Source organism: Capsicum annuum, chromosome 8 (assembly GCF_002878395.1).
Source record: "Capsicum annuum cultivar UCD-10X-F1 chromosome 8, UCD10Xv1.1, whole genome shotgun sequence".
Classification (NCBI taxonomy): Eukaryota; Viridiplantae; Streptophyta; class Magnoliopsida; order Solanales; family Solanaceae; genus Capsicum; species Capsicum annuum.
The window spans coordinates 3,747,276-3,764,548 of record NC_061118.1 but is presented as its reverse complement, the minus strand read 5'-3'; the positions used below and the strand labels follow the sequence as shown (position 1 = coordinate 3,764,548).

Genomic DNA, 17,273 nt, shown 5'->3' with positions numbered 1-17,273 from the left:
AAACAAACGCAATAAGGTGATTAATCGGTGCTGAACGTTTGATAAGTTGAATCCTACATAACTAGTTAGTATGCCTAAATTTCCATATGATACCATCCTTGTCACCCAGATGATAACTTACATAACAAGTTATTCAGATTGTTGCTCTATGCGTAAGATCCTGTTTAGCACAAAGAAACAAATAAAGGAAAACTTGAGACCCCCCAGTATTGTAGCCAGTTTACTTAACAATGGGAGGAGCTGCAACTAGTAAACTCATAGTTTATACATATCCACCACCTACCACATACGAATATACTTGCAACTATACACTCAGATTCGGAAACCTACAGGATAAAGGAAAGATGGAACGGCATACAAGAAAGTTTCAAATATTCTAACAAGAGTCATTGGGAGGAAACGAGATTTCCTTGTGGCAGCATTGGTATAGAAAGTACAAATTATGAATCCGTCATACATCTTGCGTGAGTGAAACAACTTCAGACAACACCGTTCTAAGAACCCCAGTTTGGAATGTTAGCTGTAGCTTCATTCACCATTTTTACCAGAGTAACCTGCCAAAAACAAATACATACATACTCAACTAGAGAAATAGGATAAAAGATCAAAAGATGATTTCTTTCATTGACCACAGGCACTTCATGCAAAGATATCACTGCATGCACCACAACATCAAAATAGATCTGTCAACGGATATACATGTTTTAGTTCTGGTTGGAAATTTCATGCGGATTGTGAGGCACCATTATGGAGAACAAAAAGATGCATCATCTAATGCACATTTATAGAGCAGAAGAAACTTACTAGGGACATTTTGCACTCGGAAAGCCCAGAAACGAAAGCATTAAATTTCTTACCAAGAGCGTGATGCACATGAAGATGGACCCTGTTCACCCTTTCCGGAATTTGAGGGCTATTTTAATTGATAATTTCTTCTGATACTTAAAACCTTTTGCCAGTGTCTCATCAGAGTTTAGAATTTGGGAATTGTACTTGTTACTAGTAAAGATTTTAGTAGTGATGATAGGCACTTTGGTGCCTTTCCACTTCAAGCATCATTAATTCCAAGTAAATCATCCATTGAGTAAAAAGACAGCAATGCTAGTGTTAAACAGCAATAGAGAAAGCAAAACAAAATAGAAATGAAAGCTTATCAGTAAAGTAATTATGAGCTTTATTTTGAAATATATTTGAACAATAACATATGATTTTAACTATTAGATGTATATTTTAATAATAAGAAAAAAATGCCCTGATTCCTGGACCCCCTCTTGTTATGACCTGGTATTAAAGCTTAAGATGGACATTGACAGATACAGGATAACCATACCACGCTCTCTGGAACACCAGGTGGAGGCAGAGAAAGGTTCCTCGGAGGCCAGGAATTATCATATGATCTTTTGTCGAATCTCCACTCTCCAATTTTTCCATAGGTCATCTTTCCCTGAAAAACATGTTCTTCCCATCATTATGTTTATTACACGTAACTTGGCATTCGCATAGTCAGAGGAAGTGTCTGTTACCTTCATATCATAGTCACATCCATATGTGTAATGAATTATGAATGCCTTGCCAATTTCTGTATCCCAAGGAGGCTGAAAACATTCAAGAATACTTGAAAAGTTAGGTTTTCACCTAACAACCAAAATAACGACAAGCTCATGATGATTTTAAAATTCTGGATGTACTGCCATGAAACAAATAGAACCACATTAAGTATATGAAAAACAGAAAAGCAATGCTGCTAACCACACCAATGAAAAGAGAAAGGAATGAGATCAGGTCTATCTGAGATAAATCTTACTGTATCAGCAAATGCATATATGTAACATATAGTATGCTATTTCAGTTTGCTAAAAGCAGTGCAAACTTCTAAACATCGTATGAAAGTTAAGAGGAAAAGGCAAAGGCTCCCGGAAATTGTTTGTTACAATCCAGGGAGAACCACACCCCAAAAGCTAGCTATTGAGATGGGAGAGCCCAAGACTATAAATACCCCACATCAGAACTTTGTAGTACTGATGTGGGACTTGCAATGGACACATAACAAATCAACACGTTCCGCATCCGTCGTCCTTGACGGCTGTGATTTAGACATTACTAGCCCCGGCAGAGCATTGTCATAGCGGTGTCAACATTCAAGGTGCGGCGGGCACAAAGGATGGTGGGTGGCTTTGATACCATTGTTACAATCCAGGGAGAACCACACCCCAAAAAGCTAGCTATTGAGGTGGTAAAGTCCAAGACTACGAATAACACAAATCAACACTTTGTAGTATTGATCTGGGACTTGCAGTGGACCATAAGGTACGTCTCACGGAACTTGCATTGCCTTTCAAATTACAACTATCATCTTTACACATGTTTCAGATGTAGAATCAAAATTTATAGGCAACAAGGGTTTTCTAGTGAAGCAACAAATAATTTTAAAAAAGGGTCTAATGCATTACCAAAATTCATACATAGGCAACAATTTTTGGCTCTATTGCTAAAGGGAGATAAAGCATCTCACCAGCGGAAGTCTAACCCCCACAACAGCACATGAAATATAAGCATCAAATCTTTGGTTTCATCGTGTATAAAGTAAACGAATGGTTTATTCCAGAATCTGCAGGATGCTATGAAAGCCTTTTCTCAGAAATCCTCTTCAAGTTGGCCTATGTTTATATCCAGAAAAATCTCAGTGCTATAAGCAAGTCCCTAATGCACGATATACATTGAAACTCTTAGATAGGCACCCAAATCAGATGGAAATGGTGTTGATCCATGAAGCCCAGAATACATTCACTTGGTTTTTCCTCAGCACTTTTCAGAACTAGTAGTCTATCCATAAAATAGTTAGGTTAGTATTTTATACACGTTAGTTACTGAGCATAGTATCTAGAAATGCATTAAGACTCGACACCAGTGATTGCTTTTGCTGTACATCATAAGAATCTTCTGGGTGCTTTTTCATGATGAAACTTTCACTTTTTCCTGATAAATGAAACATAACTCACACCCATATCCGAATAATTTGTTTGGGTGTTGAGCACTTCTCACGTAAGAAGTTCAGCCATTCATAGGTTTTTTCATGTGTGTACAAGAATTCCAGAGGATGTAAAGATATGATAATTATCAAATACCATTTCAGAAAAAAAGACAGTGATCAAACAGACAACAGCATATCTTCTTTATCTCCGTTTTGCCTTGGCAAGGAAAAGGCAGTGATAAGACTATCAAAGTCTCTAGTACATAGTCTACTATGAAAAAAAAAATAGGAAACAAATGATGAAACCTGAATCATGAATTCCTTGTGCAATACATTACCCACATTATGCAAAGCAGATGAAACTGCATAGGCGTACCTGCATATGAATTAATAAAGGTCAAGCAATTTCTGATTATACATTATATTTTCCAGTAACTAGGGCATACATTATATTTTATTCATAAGTAATTAGAGTATACATCTCAAGCACCCAACCAAACGCTTTGTCCGCTTCAGGATCCTTTTTCATGGCCAAAGAAACATTCATCCATGTGGGAGCTATTTTCTTTAAATCTTCCTGTGTTAAAAAAAAAGGAGAAAGGAAATTGTCATTTAGAAAAGCAAAGGGGAGAACAGACTAAGTTTATAAAACATAATGAAGTACCTTGGCAACAATGACAGGGGAATTTCCAATGGAATCAATGTCAGTTATAGGTCCGTTTTCTTCAGGAAAAAACTTTCTCAGTACAGACTCATACTTTTTGGGTTCTATGTAAAAGAAAGGGAATGCCGCTCCAAGGCCATCCTTTGATAGGTTTGGTATGGGCTTGACAATAACATGATCTGGTTCTGACATCAATATGTAGCTGCAGCATAAAAGAGATTACACTAATGAGTAAATAGTGCAAGAAATTTCAGGAGTGTGTGTTTCCTATTTCCATACATACTCTTCTTCAATTTGTGCTTCTTGGAGCCACTGAACAAAAGCCCATGGTCTATTAAGGACAATATAACCCTGAAATTGCACTAGATGTCACTTACTAGAAAAAGAACAAGAAAAAAGAATAGAAAAGGAAAACTGGAAGTGTAAAATTAGACCTGATCCACTCCAGAGGGAAGTGGCTGAGCAACAAAAGTAGGGATCTCATCCATGAACCTATCTGGCTTGCCATTATGCAATATTCTTGTAAAGCCACCCATCTCAGAATTAGGTTCATCCTTAAATTTTTTGAACCAGTAATACATAATCCTACACTGCCAAGTGTTATAAACTGAATCAGAAGATGTTACAGCTGTATGGAACAACCTCTTCTTCTTTGATGATCTGTCCAATGGCATCTTAATGATTGGGTCTTGGGAAAATGTTATAGAAGAAGGGCCTGGCAATTCTTGCTTCAAAGAAGCATTTGCTGAGATGAGGATGTTGTATGTAATCAATGCTGCTGAGAACGTAATCACCACTGTGAAGAACATTTTCCCCCAACTCATTTTTTTCTTTCTTTTTCTTTTTACATCATGATATATGTATATATTGGCTAAGTCTTCGATTTGGAATCTGCTGGTGTGGGAAGGGAGTGGTCACAGAAAATGGTTGACTTCAGAGGCAGATATGGAACCTGTTTTGAACAATAACATATACTCCGTACAATATTTTAAGATAGTGGAGTCAATATTCACAAAGTAAACTATAATTATATATATCAACAAAAATTGGTATAGCATGAAGACTTGCCTAGTTAATGTCATTAAGGATTTTATTAAAAGAGGCCAAGGGTTCTACTCTACATAACTGCATTTTATTTGTTAATGAGAAAACAGAAAGTATAATGCTAAAATCAATTTTTTAATGAGAAAGTAGAAAGTATAATGCTAAAAAAGAATCCTAAGTTGGGTTCGAACCTGTACTGCTGGGTAAAACCCAATCGTCTCAACCACTTACACCGTCAACTCGCTTTGTAGTGCAGGTGCCAAGCATAATAATTATATGTTAACTAATACATATATACAAATATATACATAAATATACAGGGTTTCAATCGAGAAGCGCGGATGCCGCGACACCCCAATCCACCTACACAGATCCACCCTTGGTTGACTTCTTACTTCTGATTTCAACAACTCTTGTATCCCATCTCCTTTGCAAGTGAAAACTGAGTTTGGGGGCTACATTAATTTCTTTTAATCAGCCGCTCTAGATTATTGATTTGAATTCGTACTATTTATCACTCACTTATTTTTCAAACTTATTTAAAATTTATTAAGTTGCAGTCGAAATTAAAGTGTATTTGATTACAACAATTTTATTAATTTTTTTTTTAAATATTTTTCCTATCATTTTTAAAAATGAGCAAAATACTTATCTTAGACTATTTAGTGAAACGAACAACCAAATTAGATTAGGAAAGTAGTATGGAGTATCACATAATGAGTAGTCATGTCATGTCATAAATGGGATCTCATATACGAGTTACTACAAGCACTTCATCAATTTGAATTACTATTAAGAATTTCGTTAGAACAAAAATCAATGAAACTAATAACGAGTTATTTTTAAAAATATTCATGAGTAGCTAACAGAGAAAATGAAACAAAATTGTTAATCCCCTTGTTATACAAAAGATGGGATTATTTTTACAAAATTAAAAAGTTAATGTTAAAATTTGAAAATAAAATATAATTCCAATAGTCAAAAGTGAATTGAAAATGCATTATAAGTTATTTTTCAAATTTCGAGTATAATTTGAAATTGGATTTATTTTTCAAATTTCGAGTATAACTTGATATTGGATTTGGATCTTTCATGACCAAATACCGAAAATGAATTTTTTTTTTTTTTGGTTTAATTTGAATTTTTATTAATAAATCAAAATAAAATCCCAATAAAGATGGACCAACTCATTCGAAAGAGTCCGACAAAAAACACAAAAATAAACCGATCCATTACATGACCCAGCACAAATAAAAAACAAAAGCAACATATATACTCAGTAAGGTTTCCTAAAAGGAGCTCAGTGTTGAGCTTCACTATTCTCCACCTCCTTCCATCATTTTTCCCTTTGTGAATCTTCAATTCCTCTTTCTTCAGCTGTGGGTAATCAACTTTGTACCTTGGCCGCTCCTGCATAAAGCTCTTTCCAGCTTGCATAAGTATTTTTTTCCCTTTTCTCTGATTTCTGCTTCTGATTGTTGTTGATTTTTTCTGATTTTGTGCTTGTACTTTTTTCATTTCAGTTGAGTTCTCCAGTATGTGGGTTCGTGTTGTGATTTTTGGTATTGAATTGAGGGGTCTAGTCAACTGAGGTTTGTTACTTTTTCCAAGTGAGCTGAGACCCCTTTTCCCCTTTTTGATTAAGCTATATAAACTTGTTTTTCTTGACCTCTCCCTCGCTGATCTACAAATATGGTTGTTATGGAGATTCTGGGATGCTCGGAACCACATGTATTTGGAAAGTAACAGGTGTCTCAGGCGCTTGAAGATAAGATTTGACCTTCTGACCCCCCCAATTGCTGAGAGTCCTTTTTTGTTGGCTGTTATAATTAGGCTAATTAGCAGTTTTACCCTTTTATTACCTTTTTGGGTTGTAAATATAATGCATGTGAAAAACATTGCTTTAGCCATCCCAACGCCTTCACCCTTTTGACGGTGATAGTCTCAGATATGGACATTGTAGCTTATCATTATTGACAATTCTCTTGCTTGCCACATTTAACTACTTGAATGATGTAAATATGAAATCCCCTTGATCTAATGCCAAGTTAGCAAAGTAATCAGTTAATTGATTGCCTCCCTTAGAATATGTTGAATCTGCACTTATTTACTTGAAAGTAATTATCATATTTGCTTTACATTATCTGCTACACTCCATGGACTTTCACATTCCTTGTTTAAGATTTTTTGAAAGAAATAAGTAATTTTTATGGCAAAGTTAGTCTATTAAACTAGTAGATGTTTGATCAAACTTTTAAAATCAACTTATTTTGAAAAATATTTTTTTCAAAAGTGCTTTTCAAAAAGGTACTTTTGATAAGAAATAATTTGTGTTTGACCAATAAATTTTAAAAGGAAAAAGGGTCAAATTTACTTTTCTACTTTGAAAAAATGGCTAAGGGTGCATTTGTTTTTTTTTTTTTTAAGATTCAGATGTCTGAATCTTAATGCACGTCTGGATGATTAAAATGTTGTCTCTAGATCTGAAAACTAAATGATTAAGACTGTTTGTTTTTCAATATCTGAATGTACAAAAAAAATTTATTTGTATATATAATAAAATAAAAAATATAATTTAAATAAAAACTAATTATATATCAAAAAAGTATGTAATTTAATACAATAAAATTATTATTTGATTAAAAAAATATTTATGTTTGTTAGTGATGGAGATGGTTTATAATGGTGGTTGTGGTGACAATGATTGATTTAGTGATTAGTAATGCTAGTGGTGATAGTTGTGATAGGTGGTATTGTAGTGATTGTTATGATGGTGGTGGTTGATAGTAGTGGTGGTGGTTGTGATGTGACGTTATTTGATGTTAGTAGTTGGAGGTATTGATGTGATGGCTGAAAAATGAATGAATGATGATTGACGATGTGTTGGTGCTAGTTGGAGGTATTGTTGGATGTGATGGTGGAGATGGTTGTTAGTTGAGATAAATTATAGAGATAATAGTGATTGAAGTGATGGTAGATGTGGCATTACTAGTGACAATGGTGGTGGCTGTCGAAGAATATATGAAGTTTATGATGTTTTAGTGGTAGTTAGCGGTGGTGCTAGTTGTGACAAATGAGTTGGTCGATAGCAGAGATTGATCGATAGTAATTGATAATGGTGGTGCTGTTGATGGAGGTGGTGACGATAACTATAATTAGAATAATAGAGGTAGTAGGCGTGTCAGCAGTTAACAATAGTGATTGGTAGCGATATTTGTTGTTGATGGTGATTATGATGGTAGAGGTGGTTGGTGGTGGTTGACAATAATGGTGGTGGCAGAGGTGGTGACTAATAATTATGAATAGAGTGACGGTGAATATTATCCAACACTAAAATACATCTTCAGACCTATTAAGACTTGATTCTAGATCTGAATGATTAAGACCTATTCAGAGTTAAAATCTTAATAAAAATAAATGCACTTAATAGTTTGAAGTCTGAACCATTCAGATTCAGACCTCTATTAAGTGCAAACAAATGATCCCTAAATATACCTTTCAACATACTTTGGAGCCAAATTTATCCTCGTTGTCATACTTTGGAGTCAGATTTATCACTTTAAAAAATTGGCTGAATATACCTTTCATCATTTTTCGAGGACAAATTTACCCTCGATGTCATATTTTAGGGTTAAATTTACCCTATTTTAATTTTTTTTCACATGTACACTTCTTTAAGTATAAAAGCTCAAATCAACATTAAATGCCCCATTTTTTTAAAATAAAAAACAACCTAATCTAACTCGTCTGACCTGACTAGAGTCAGGAAATAAACATAAATAAATATACCCTCTCAGTTCTATTGGTCAAATTTTCCAACAAGATTATGCCACTAGATATTTATCAATGTATAGCTCATGAAAAATGAATCTGCGTCAGTCCAAACACTAACAAACATGTCCATTCCTCAGCTCATGGATCTGCATCGTTGCAAATCTCATGAGAAATGACACTTAGAGGTCAAATCCAATAAATTTGACCCACTAGATATTTCTCTGAATGATTGAGTTAAGAGATCTCCGTATGCGCCAATAGTGACCTTCTTTTCATTCTTATGTTTTTATACATAATTTGAATCTACATAAATTTTTCATTATGCCATTTGCTCAAAACTTATCCACTGATTCTAGAATCTAGATGCACATAAAATTGTATATCAAATTATGGAATTTGAACATAATTGAAACAGGAGCAGAGGTTGTAATAAACAGTTTCTCTAGTTCCATGCTTCTGCATTATCCCATTCCATTTTAATTTTTGTTCATTTATCAACAACCTACTAGCACTGCACGTTGAAATAGAAGTATGTTTGTTCGTTGAAAAAATTTGACCAACAATACTAAGGGAGGGGAATATTTGTTTGTGTAATTTTTATGGTTTGTATCGGGCGGGTTAGATTAGGGAGTGGTTTATTTTTAAAAAATGAACCATTTAACGTTGATTTAGGATTTTCTATCAAAGTAAGATCACATGTGAAAAGTTTCTTAACAACGAAGATAAGTTTGATCTTAAAGTATGAAATTGAGGGTAAACTTTGCTTTAAAATATGATGAAGGGTATATTTAGCCAATTTTGTAGAGTAGAGGGGTAAATTTCGCCACAAAGTATGACACCAAGGGTAAATTTGAACCCCAAAGTATGAGAAGGGTATATTTATCCAATTTTCTAAAATAGAGGGGTAAATTTGACCCTTTTCCCATTTAAAAAACACCCCTGAACAATAATTAGTGTTTGACCAAACTTTCTAAAAGTGCTTTTAAGTGTATTTTTCTCAAAAGTGCTTTTGAGGAGAAGCTATTTTTTTTAGCTTATTAAAAACTATTTTTTTCTACTCTCTAGAAGCACTTATTTTCTTTCAAAAGCTTTGTCAAACATCTCAATTTTTAAAAATAAGCACTTCTGAGAAAAATAAGCACATTTGGTGAAAAATAAGCTTGACCAAACAGGCTATAAGACTTTCATTGCAGTTACATTGTCCAACCACACTATTCGGGGTTGCAAAATAGCCAATGGTTGAACCAAGACACACCCACCATAGTCACAAATGGGTGGTAGGGAATGGGTTACAATATTAAAGAAAACTCTCCTCTTGAGTGGTGAAATATGGAATATAATGTGACTTTGCGAGCTTAACTAACTTTTTATCGATAAACCACACTCGCAACATGTTTGAGCACCCTGTAAGGACCGTAAAACTTTTAACTAAGCATCAAATTTCTACGCACGACCACTAAATCTTGTTGACAATTCTATAATTTCTGATAAACCAAATGACACAACCCAAACCAGGGCCTTGTCGTAATGGGCATCCCAAGTCCAACAAGGACCGAAATCACCCTTGATACCCAACCCAACCGAACATCAAACCAGAAAACAATAACCAAATCCGTAACCATTCCATAATATACCCAAGTCCACAGTTTGTCTATACAAAGCCTCTAAAACCAAACAAGAATATCTGATCGGGACATGCCCCCGACCATAGCAAAAAAAAATGTCCAGGTCTAAGCCAATAAAGACATAAGAAAACTAAAATCAATAAATGGAGCCTTCGAAGTATGAAAGCTCACCACTTCAAGTCAACACAAGCTGTTCCTAGATCTAAGTCACTAAGTAGGAGGTGTGATAGTATGACCAACACCTACATCGCATAAGGATATAACGTCGAAGATGGTTAGCAGTTGGAGCGCTAGCATGTAACTCAAGGATAAGGATAATATAATCCAAACAATTCAAAACCAATCAACCAATGCGTATAACCAAGGCAATATATACATATATATACCATGCTAGGGTAGGGAACAATATTAGCATGAACTTTGAAAACATTAACCTAGGTTGTGTAGCATAACCGTCAAATAACAAGGCATCCACGGGCTATATGGGCCCAGCTTTCCCCTAGATGAAAGGGCCCCAGTGCATGTGGCCGCACGAACTAGAGAATATCCATAACCGTATATGCTTATATGGGGGACTCAAACCTCCTGGCAAAATCAAGGTGACTTAAGCACCAATACATATATTACGGTGGACTCAAACCTCCCATTCATATATTCATTCATGGGACTCAAATCTCCCGGTCATAAAGACACCCGCATCGGCTACCGCAGTTTCCAGTGTTAGTCCTTCGAACTCCACTTTCACGGTCGGGCTACACATCTCGCTTTAAAACCTAATTTGAAACCATCATTTCATATACACAATTATTAAGCCAATAACTTACCAGAGGCACTTCGTTGGTATCGTCATACCATTATCATTATCAATTAACCAATCATTCATTGGACTTTGGGACTCGAACCCATTGTCTAACAAAGATACTTATTCAATTCAAAGTTTAGGGACTCAAACCCATTTTCAAGTGGAGGCATAATTCAATTTAATGTTTAGGGACTCAAACCCCTTTTAGCTAATTAAACCACCAAAGTTACCATTTCAATCACTTCATAGCCAACAAGGCCTTTACAAACCATTTACCAACCATTCGTATTCATTAGGCCTAGTTCAGACACCATTAATATGTGACTAGTTTATTCTCTTAGGCATTTTCACAAACATATTGAGGGCACACTATTATCAAAACGAAATCCAAGATAAAAATCATCAAGCTTAGGGTAACCCATGATCCATTTGTTAAACAAAAATTATCAAGAATTCACATGTGCAAACCATCACCAAAAACATGGATAAACATAGCTTAAACTAAGAGTAAATAATACTCAACATTATGCAACAAAACCCTCAACATTGGTTTTCAAAACCACTATTTATGAATCATAATCAATGTTTAAAACATATGATATTTGAGAACTAACAATGAGGGAAGAGTCACATGCCTTATTTGTGAAGATTCACAGAAAGAACTTGACTCTTGAGCCTCAGATGAACACCTTATAGAAACCCCAGCCCAATCTTTAAGAGAGTGTTTAGAGAGAGTTTTAGGAGTATTTGATCTTTCAAAAGTGTATTATGAGAGGTCACAATATGTTATAAGATATGGGGACTTAAGGGTTTTGGGGTGGGAAATGTCTAAAATGTCCTGAGCTTAAAAGCTGAAAAAGGTGCGCATTAGGTACGATTTACCCCTTCCACTTGTACCCACTTTTTGCTACTCTTAATCGTAACTTTGCATATCTAGTATTCTCTATTATGTTTTGTATTTGCTCTATTTGTTTTGGTATTTTTATTATGTTAAAAGAGGGAGAATATCACATCAGTCAACAAGACAGGGGCAACTAGTTGACTACCACAACCAACTTTACCCACCAAGACAGGAAGATAGGGGGAGCCAATCGGCTACCTTAACAGGGAAGTTAACTGATGTTTAATGTTTGTCATTATAAAAAAAGAAAGATTATTAGCCTCCTAATTTTATGTTTTAATAATGACAAACTAATGATTGGAAATTTGCAAGATATTTAAATATCTCCATTGATAGACACAAGGCAAGGAGTATCTATCTAAATCTCAAATGATGAAAGTTATCTCACAAGGATCACCCAACTATAAATGACGCGCTTAACATGGAAACACATAAATTAGAGAATATCATTGGACAACAAAATTAGTGGTGATTGGACGAGCTTCATGGCAAGACCAAAGGAAAGAAGATCACACCTTCTACATAGACATATCTGATATGGATAAGTATGGGTGTAAGAAAAAAAATCACACCAAGTATGGATATATCTGATATGGATATACCATAAGGTGAAAACTCCCTTAATAAAGGAATCAACCCAAATCCTTGATTGAGAAGAAATATCTTGGTTTTCTTATGAAGAAAAGAAGCAGATGCGATTAATAACACTCAACTTACACGTCAATTTAAGTGCAAGACGGTCGTTGTCAATATAATTTCACAACTTTGAGTAGTGGTCGAATCCAATAGGAACAATATAAGTGGTGATTAAATAAGATCAAAATTAAAGTTATTTGCTAAATTCAAATATATTATATAAAGATTTTAGGGTATTTTGATTGTTTTCAAAAGTGTAAAACAATTCTTGGGCTTCTAAAGGACTAATTAAAGACTAGGAATAATTAGAGCGTAATCAATTAGGAACGGATCTTGGGGTTATGATTTACTAGAGGAAACTAGTGTGTGGGTACATGAAAATCAACTTCAAATCTTGGCTAATGCATGCTTGGGTAGGCTCTGTTAGGGATTTCGATACTAGTCTTTCAACAAAGTATCGAACTATCACCCACGGATTCTTTCGAATACCTTGTGGGTGTGGTCAATTAATCATCACAAAGCCTCAATTTGACATCCCTATTTCTAGGATGATGCCCAAGATATAGTAATTCCACAATTTATCCTTATTTCTAAGACAATAAAGAGGGAATAACAGTTATATATCTTATTGTTCACAAATGCTCATATCACTTACATTCCTCTTTCAAGCATGATGTAGGATATCGACTACCTACATCCCTCTTTTAAGGACGATGTGGGGTTTAGGGAAATTATAGATTTCACCAACAAATTCTATTTAATAATCAAACATTTGTAAAACCTAACAACATTAACTAAGAGTTGAATCTAATAATCACAATTCATACACACTTTCACCCTATTCAAATATAACCTCAAGAGGAAGAACTAGCAACTCATAAAGATAATAAATAAAAATATACCAAAATCTCCATCAATTTGATTCATGAAAAATAAAGAGAATGCAAACCACACTTTAAATTCCAATGAATCTTCAATGGAAATTTGCTAATCCTTCACTTAGGAGTTACTCTAATGTAATCTTAGCTCAAGGTTAGTACAAATTTTTGCTAAAGCTCCCAAGAGATAGATAAAAAGTGAAGATTAATGATAGGATAAAGATAGTTAAAATGAGCTAAAAACCCTTATTTGAGCCCCAATTGCATATTTTCTAAATATTACAAAAATTTCCTTGAAAGTTTTCTGCTCTACCGTGATTGCCTCCTCTTCACTGCGTTTGCATCACCTGCGATCGCGGTAGTCATATCGCAATTGCTCTCTAATTGAATGGTCGTGATCGTAGCCCTCAGGCCGTGATCGCGGTAATTGAGGGTCGATTCTTAGGCTTGATTTCTAGCATTTGGCTATTTTCTTTCACATTTAACCTCTTTTTGACTTGAATGATTTGCTAATCTTCCCTTTTCAACTTTTTATATACAAATGAGCATTAAGTAAGAGATTAACATAAAAACATTAGAAAAGTATGATAATTTAGGCTTAAAAGGTGCTAGAAAATCCTCAAATTTATGACTTATCAATAACCCTAAACTTAAGCTAATGCTTGTCCTCAAGTAACTAAGAACAATTTAATGTGATAAGGTATTCAACTCAAATTCACCGAAAAGAAAGCTATACTAACGAAACAAGCTAACAAAGCTCTATAAAGACTTTCAAACATGTTATGGCAACAAGTGAACCAAATTTTTTCAATAAGCATAATTTTATGAAGCAAGGATGCAAGTTTGTATCACATGAACCTTGCAAATCAACCAAGCATCTGAAGAGGAGACATAAAATCTTCAAAGATTGTCTCAATCTTCACAATGCAACTTACTTAACCCATTTATCCAAAACCGAGAGTAAAACTTCACCCTTTATCCCAAAGTATCAATGCCGCTCACAAGCAAGAGTTAGCTCCACACACAAAAAAGACATTGAAATTTCTAAAGGAACTTAAATAATGAAAGAATTCACACTCTCTCTCGCAAAGAAATTCAAGTACAATGAGTAGAACCATAGACTCGCCCTTTGTGTTTTTCACCACTAATGTAGACTTACCTAGTTTTGAATCACCAAGGTCTTATGGGTCACGATGAAGGTTTAAGATGTGGCGAGGAATATACATGGATCAAGCGATTAAAATACCTCCTTCAATGCACTACCTCAACCCCTTCTACCCCAAAATTTTCAAACTATCCACTTTATTCTCCTTCAAATCATTTCTCATATTTCCCAACCTTTTCTTTTATTAGCATATACAAAACAATTCAAAGCCACCATTTTTTTCTTCATTTCTTTGGCTTTTTCAAGAGACTTTCTAACTTTAAGCGCATCTTAGCCCCCTCATTTGCCTCTTTTCTCTTTACATTCTTTGGGCTAAGATATACAACTTTACCATTAAGTTTTTATCTTGTACCTTAAGCACATGATTTGATCACTTTACATACACCTTTCTTGGCTTATTTTAGTACATCATATTAATCCCCCCAAACTTGGAGTTTGAACTACCCTTACATTATTTTCCTAACTCATAACCCCCCAAACTTAGGCTTTCACCTATATTTTATTATTTTGAATCATTTGATGCATCAAAGGAGGTTGTGTGCCAAAAGAAAGATTTTAAAAAGGGTTAGGTATTTTAGCAAGGTTATCATTAGAAAAAGAAAGAAAAATTGGTAAAAGGGATCAAAGGGGCTAACTAGGGAATGATGTTAAGGTGGGAAGTTGGCTATGTGACGAGTCAAAAATGGCCTTGGGTCATTCTCCAAACAAAGATTGTCTAGAATTTAGCTTTGAACACACTCAAGGCAAGTTCTAAACTACACATATGTACAAGAATTATTCAAAAAATCTTACCACACATGGCATTATACTCATAGAGAAAAAAGTTAATCTCCCAACCAATTTGAGCTTAATAAGTTACTCTGAATCAAGGACTCATCCTTGCAAAAAGAGAGTCAAAAATTGAATTTAATGGTCTCATTCAAAAGAAATCTCAAAAACATTTTGACCATTTACACAAAGAAAACTATAATTTTTTTAGTTTTCCTTGGAATCATTTCATTTCTTGCCAATAACATTTTGAAAGTATTTTTGAACTTTTGCCTCTTCTTAAACAATTAAAGAAAAACTTAGGGGAATGGAAGGCAACATTATCATTAAACTTCATGGGATTCTTTCCTTACAACTTCACATACTTGCTATTTAGATCATAAAACACTCATAACACCACTAGAAACACAAATGACCCTCTACCCTTAAGAAAGACGTCATCTAATCTATCATAGGGCAAAACAAGCATTCATGTCTCTCTTACCATGGGAACAACATTCCTCAATAATTTAAACCAAAGTCCACATTTTATTTCATATTCAAGACCAATTGTACTCAAGCTATGCTCTAAAAAAGATCACATAATACCCTAACAAAGTTCATATTAACCTTTACAAATATATAATACATTTTTCTCCTATTGACATGTTAACAAATATGTTGCTTTCATGAAAAGCTTGCATAGATAGAATAACAGCACACGTGAACAAGCCCAATGCACCAATTCATCACCAAACACATCATTTGTAATCATACTAACCCAATTAAATCTCCTACCACTAAATTATTGTAACGCCCCAAAAAACGGGTCCCGGAGTGTCACATGGTGCTTGAGGTTACGAGTAGCCCTAAGATAACCCTTTGAGCCATTTTCATTCAGTTCAACACAAATCAATGGGGTTTCCATAAATAACCCTCAAATATCAACAGAGTAATCATCATCCAAGAATAAAAGAATTTCAGAAAGATAACAAAATACGACTTATTAGTCAACTCCCAACATCTATACTAGTCTGACAAGCCTCTAAGAAAATCAATAAAACCAGCGAGCCATTGAGACATGCCCCAACTGACTCATACTCAGTTATCAAATGTAAACAATTCGTGAAACCAACATCAGACATCACGTCCTCGGAACATGAGGACTCACCACAACAGAGAATATAGAACAGCGTGCCCCAAGAATTACTGTCAAACTTGGAACTGAGCACCTGAATCTATATTCCGAGAAAATATAGCCCATATTCGGAGATATGGGTCAGTACCATGGAAAGAAATCGAGTATATGGGGGTGTATGAAGTTTTATAAACATCATCATCATAAATATTTATAAGAAATATGCAGGATGTATGAAACACTCACATAGCCCAAAGAAAATTATCATAATCATGAGAGGATGAAATAAGTACAATAACACATGTGAATCATCATATAATTTGTCAATCACTTTTAGTTCATCAAGAATATCAATTCTCATAATGTAAATATCATTTAAATCTTTCGAAAGAATAACTTTCACAAACATACACACACTGGGAGATCCTATAACCGACATAAACCATGTGAGCTACATGGAGTCCAACGTACAACCCATGTTGGGGAGAGCCATTCTATCCTTGCCATCGGAGTAGGACTATCGATATTAAATCAACATAAACTAGTGATCACTATATAAATCAGCCTCAGGATTACTCCAACGGAGACACGTAGTTCTAGGGAAGTAAGGTCGCCTTATACCTCCCACTCGATGCTAAAGATTTCTCCCGAACTTAGCTTAGATCATTTCAAAGACAATTCACAACAAAATAATTTCAGTAATGTATAAATATACATTGGGAGCCATCATGCTTCCCATCTATCAAAATCAACCACGTTGTGGATTTCTTTCACACTCGATTTCAAAACAACTCCATTAAGACCAAAAGGTCAAATCTTTCAAAATATCTCAAATATTCAACATCAACGTACTTATAACACACTTTCTAAAAAAACAAAATTTCCAATGGGGATTCACGAACCAAATATCAAAATCATGATAAATATC

General features: G+C 34.6%; 1 protein-coding gene across 1 annotated transcript; it reads right to left on the bottom strand.

Annotated features, from left to right (window-relative positions):
- Positions 1-219: 219 nt before the first annotated feature.
- On the bottom strand, positions 220-5,299 carry LOC107856977 (hydroxyproline O-arabinosyltransferase 1). The gene is made up of 9 exons (XM_016701938.2): positions 4,871-5,299; positions 4,070-4,587; positions 3,919-3,986; positions 3,636-3,837; positions 3,451-3,548; positions 3,278-3,347; positions 1,524-1,595; positions 1,331-1,444; positions 220-554 (listed from the first exon to the last, which is right to left on the bottom strand). The coding sequence occupies exons 2-9, from the start codon at positions 4,457-4,459 to the stop codon at positions 495-497; spliced, it is 1,074 nt and encodes a 357-aa protein (XP_016557424.1). The 5' UTR covers positions 4,460-4,587; positions 4,871-5,299; the 3' UTR covers positions 220-494.
- Between the last annotated feature and the right edge of the window lie 11,974 nt (positions 5,300-17,273).